The 5,479-nt window shown below is 43.9% G+C and overlaps 1 protein-coding gene across 1 annotated transcript; it reads left to right on the top strand.

Moving 5' to 3' along the window:
- The first annotated feature begins 623 nt into the window (after positions 1 to 623).
- On the top strand, positions 624 to 3,179 carry LOC147329803 (uncharacterized). Its single transcript, XM_086291144.1, has one exon. The coding sequence runs from the start codon at positions 757 to 759 to the stop codon at positions 2,143 to 2,145; it is 1,389 nt and encodes a 462-aa protein (XP_086147270.1). The 5' UTR covers positions 624 to 756; the 3' UTR covers positions 2,146 to 3,179.
- The last annotated feature ends 2,300 nt before the right edge of the window (positions 3,180 to 5,479 follow it).

Below are 5,479 nucleotides of genomic sequence, written 5' to 3'. Positions count from 1 at the left end.
AGAGAGAACTAACGGCACTATAAAACAAAGGCTCAGGAAATGCATGGCAGAAACAGGAAGGCCGTGGCCTGAATGTTTGGGTTTAGTGAAAATGTGGATGCGCTTAACGCAAGGCTCCCATAAACTAACTCCATTTGAAATCATTCATGGCAGGCCGTTTCCACTGCCTAGTACCAGTCAACCAATAGACAAAGCAATCAGAGAAAACACATTAGCAGAATGGATGTCTAAGCTGTTAGAAAACAAAGAGATCATTGTACATAATCAACAACCTGATGATGTTTCTCCAGTGTCTTGCAGACTAAAGCCCGGTGACTGGGTTCTGATCAAGGTGCTCCAAAGGAAAAACTGGAGCACACCCAGGTGGGAGGGGCCATACCAAGTCCTCCTCACTACACCGACCGCTTGCAAAATTGCGGAACGACCATCCTGGATCCATCAGAGTCACTGCAGGCGAGTCAGTGAAGCCATCTAAGCACAGCTGACGGCAGGCTTGCCCGCTTGTTGTGATCTCGCCCGGTGGAGGGGTCAGCTTTCCTGGCCGGGGGGTCTACTCGCGACAGGAGGGTGTGTTCCGTCGTCATGACGTGATGGCTCTTATCAACTGCAGCGGCCCTGACCATGGCCGGGCTCCTCACCTTTGCTTCCGTGAGGGACAACAAGTCACGCTATGTGGAGAAAAGGCAGACACTGTATGACAAAGGAAAGTACACCAAGTTTCCCCATGGCTACGCCACTAACTTCTGGTGGCAGTTTATGAACACTACAGCTCATTTGAATAACAAAACTGACTGCTATGCATGTACCCATATGCCCCTATCCTCACAGACGTCTGGCCTGTGGCCGTACAGCATACCTGAAGATCGCAGTTGGTGTCTGTTGGGCCTGGCAACACATCCAGGCTACGGTACTCTTTGGTCCAAAGCCAACTACAGCATCCCAGCAAAAGCAACCTGGAGGTCATCATCACTCACAAATGTGAACTGTTCCAGACAGACCTACCTACTGACCTGGCCCCAAGTCTCAGACCCACTGCCTGATGTAATTCTACTGAACAAACTGAATGCATCACAACTGCCAGTATGTGTGATGAACAATGGCTCGCGGGCAGTGGGGGAGCTGCCTACTCACCTATGTAAGTCCATATACACTTTCTGCCCACCAAGGAACGAGAGGAAGTGTATGGCCTGTTCAATCAACGCCACCTGTGCCAGTAACACGACGCTGATGGGCCTAAGCTGTCGCTCCGACTACAGCTACCGAATGCCACTACAAACAAAGACTCAGTACCAGACAGGATGTGCACGGACGGCACCCAGCAGCAGAGGAACCAGAGTTTTGGCTGACTGGTACTTCCTATGTGGCAACAAGGCTTATCTGTCACTCCCTGAAGGTTGGGGAGGTCTGTGCGCCCTGGTGGAATTATCAGATCACGTTTTCTTCATGCAAAGTGTTGCACATCATCCAAGCAGCCGGCAGAGACGTGAAGTGGACATCGCCTCCCCCAATTCTTTCGGCATTACTGTGGACACTGGAGTGCCGGGAGAGTTTCGCATCTGGGGAGGTGGAGTGAAATTCTTACAGAGCTTGATCCCCGGCATTGGAGTTGCCGAGGTGCGGGATCATGTGGAAATCAACCGATATGCTCTGCTACGACACATCAACTTGACTAAGACCCTGGGAACTGCCTTAGCAGGTGAACAGCAGGCCATCAGAACGATGGTGCTGCAGAACAGACTGACACTAGACCTGCTAACAGCATCACAAGGAGGAGTTTGCAAGCTGATCGGGGAAACATGTTGCACTTTTATCCCTGATGGATACGAAACTGGAGGAGACATTTATGAAGCTTTGCAGAATTTGACCGCTCTGCAAAAATATGTCACTGACCACACACCTGGAGCAGCTACAGCACAAGGCTGGCTTGACTGGCTGTTCAGCGGTTCATGGCTGGCTGCTGTAGCAAAGCCATTTTTTCTTCTAGGTCTCATCATGATAGCACTGCTCATATTAGTGTTGTGTGTGTTGCCATGCCTAAGAGTAATGATTTCAAAGATGATAACAACTACAATGACTGCTTATGTTGCCGTGCCTCAAGAAGAACAACATCCCGTTGCAATTCTGTTAGAGGAGAACTTGTACTAGCTGCTAATAAATGACGTGGTGATTAAAAATGACTTGTCAAGTGATCATGCACTGATTAAAACATTAGTAGGTTATGCAAGTTTTCATGCTTTTATTTTTTTTTGAAGTCTTGACTTTTAAACATAAAGTTTTTCATTTTTATAACGTTTTCATACTCTTATTTTTTTGAAGTCTTCAGTTTTAAATATGAAGTTTTCATTATTTTACATATAAAGTTTTCAATTTAAGGTTTGCATCATTTTAATATAAGGTTTTCATCCTTGTATTTTTTGAAGTTTTCATTTTACATATTAGGTTTTCATCATTTTTAAATATAAAGTTTTCATTTTACTTTTCATCCTTTTATTTTTTGTAAGTTTTCGTTTTAAAATATAAGGTTTTTATCCTTTATTTTTTGTAGTTTTATTATTTTTTCTTGTTTATTCCACTTGTTATTTCATTTACTATGATTTTCATTTACTATGTTTTTCTTTTTATTATTTTCTTTTGTTTTATTCTTTAGACCAAATGACTGCCATTTCTGCTATGCTGACATTTTGAAGATTTTGGAAGTTAAAAAATTGCCTAAGATACTTAATAAATAACCTTCATAGACAATTGTTGTATACATTTAAAATAAGTTAAACAGGAGGGAATGTTACAGGAAAAATGATTCTATGTTTCTTTACCTTCTTTTAAATGTACAAAGATGCCTTTTGTCTGCCCTTTGCCTATGGTTAGATTAGTTTAGAATTATCTTTTTAGACTTTCTCAGCAAAGACATACTGTTTTGGGACATATTGTTTTAGATTGTTTTATCTCTCACAGCCTTCTCCCAGCTCTCTGCTGACGAGACTAGTGCCACATATGGAGTTGTTTATTTTATTTGTTTTGTATTTTCTTATCCTGTTCTCACTGTCTTTCCTATAAAAATTACCAAGCCACTGTGCATGGGGTGAGTTGTTCTTAGCAGCTCACCCGTGTACACGTTTGATAAAGAAAGTAACTTTGTCTCATTGTGTCTTTATTTCTCCTGGGTCTTTTACAGAGTTTTCCCCCAACAACCTGTCTCCATCGTTAAGAGATTACCTTTCTGGAACAGACGGGTAACACGGGTTGGATTTGAGAAGGAGGAGGTGGTTTGGTGTTAAGGATTCCAAATCATTTGGATCAGTGGATTCCAGTGTAATGGGTCTACTGTTGAGGATGGACTACACTTCACAAAGAGCAGTTTGGAGTCCTTCTTCGTCCAAATGCTGTGTCTGCAGGGTGAAATTAAGAATCTTTCTGACAGAACGACTCAACCACTCCCATGCTCCGCCATGATGCGATCCAGTTGGAGGACTAAAGAGCCATTTCACTCCCTTCAAAGACAGCGTATCAGAGATCTTTTCCTGATTTTCTTCCATAGCTTGTGTCAGGTCGCGCTCTGCTTCCACAAAGTTGGTCAAATCTGCTTTTGGGCAAGCCACCCATCTGCTGCTGGCCTGCAACTCCATGAAACGTTCTACCTTCGACATAATGTTTCTAATCAAAGTACCAGCACCAGGAATCCAGTATTTCTGATGCAGCTTCGAGAGTATGTGGTTCCTTCCACCATGACCTCTTTATGAATATGCTGTAGAATGAGATTAGAAATGTGAAGATCTTTAGCGATTATGACAGGGTGCTTTGAATTTTTTTTCCATTGCCCTACTGAGACATCTACCAACCTGCAGCACATAGTCCTCCAAAACAGGATTCAACTCATATATGTGAATGCTTTGTTTCACACTCTCTCCCCTTTGGAGGCAGGAAATTTCTTCTGCATATATTTTCCTCTGACAGAACTTGATTATTATTATTCAGTGTCATGTAGAAAAGTCTCTATCTTCATACGTCTGAAAGCAAGGTCTGCCGAGTTATGCGTTGTGTTCACATACCTCCATTGGGAGGCCCTAGAAGCCTTCAGGATCTCTGACACTCACTTCGCCACAAAAACACAGAATCAGGAAGTCTCGTTATTTATATATTTCAACACTGCGGTGCTCTCTGTCCAAAACACTGAGTTTAGGAGAAGTAGTCTTAGCTCCCTCCTCCCTTCTAGCCATATGAACTGCTGCTACCACTTCCACATTCCATGCTCGGGGATTATGACTGGTTTTAAAGGTGCCAACCGGGACTTTCCCCTTTATGAAGGAACTGAGTATCTGCGAACGACTGTTGTGCAGCAGCAGTGAGGTAACAGCGCCATACCTCTTCCCACTCGCATCTGCAAACTGGTGCAACTGAGCAGTGGTGGTCTCTCATAAATCAGGAATTCTTAAACATCACCTGATGCTGATGTTGTCTAACAGGCGTAATTCTTCCATCCAGCTTTTCCACTCTTGAGCAACTGCTGATTGAAGGATCTTGAAGGATCCTTTTGGCTGTGCAGATGACAGGAGCAAGGAACCCCAGAGGGTCATAAAAGGAGCTTACTGTGGACAGGATCCCTCTCAGGGTCAATGGTCTGTTTGGGATGGACATGCAGAACTTAAACACATCTGACTGTAGGCACCACCACACTCCCAATGCTGGCTCAACAGGTGGTTACAACCCAGGTCTCGGTCCTTAACCTTCTTTGCTCTCTCCTCCTCAGCTATCACTGCCAGAACGCTGTGGCTATTATCCACTTTGTTAAGTGAAAGCCGCCCTTGGCGCAGATGTCTCTGAAATCTGAGTTAAGAGAGATGGCTTCCTCTTCAGAGCCTATTGAAGCAAGGCAGTCGTCCACATAAAAACTATGGAATGATGTGAATCACCTGATGGCTAAAGTATGCTTTGTTGTCCTCTGTGCATTTCCGCAGGGCATAGTTAGCATAGTTTGGAGAGGACATTGCCCCAAACAAATGAACACACATCCTGTACTCTTGCATGATCTGATTTAAGCCACCACCAGACCACTAGAAAAATCTCAGTAGGGCAGTATATTCACATGCACATGCACCTGGTAAAACATAGCTTCAGTGTCAGACATCAAAACAACAGCCTCTTTCCTGAACCTTGTCAGCACGCCAATCAAATCATTTGTTAAGTCAGGACTACTCAGGAGCTGCGCGTTAAGAGAAAAACCCTGGAATGATGCTAGACTGTCAAACAACCCGCATCTTCCCCTTGGTAGGACAATACTCTAGTGCCCATCACTCAAGGCCGCTGCCTGAAGAGCCTTTCCATCTTCTGATTTAATCAGTGACCATGAGTGAACTTTATTCAATAAGCAGATGCAATCACATGTCCATTCCTAAAGTGCTCATACAGAAGAGTCTTTGCCTTTACATATCCAGCACCATCAGGCGTATGTTGACAGCTTTTAACAAGTTCATTGGGCTGCCCC

The sequence above is a fragment of the Aulonocara sp. 'chitande type north' Nkhata Bay genome, linkage group LG5 (genome assembly GCF_057382095.1).
Source record: "Aulonocara sp. 'chitande type north' Nkhata Bay isolate Kocher_YH1m ecotype deep benthic linkage group LG5, A_spYH_male_GT1.1, whole genome shotgun sequence".
In the NCBI taxonomy this organism is placed as follows: Eukaryota; Metazoa; Chordata; class Actinopteri; order Cichliformes; family Cichlidae; genus Aulonocara; species Aulonocara sp. 'chitande type north' Nkhata Bay.
The sequence above is the reverse complement of the archived record's forward strand: the minus strand, read 5'-3'. Positions and strand labels throughout refer to the sequence as shown.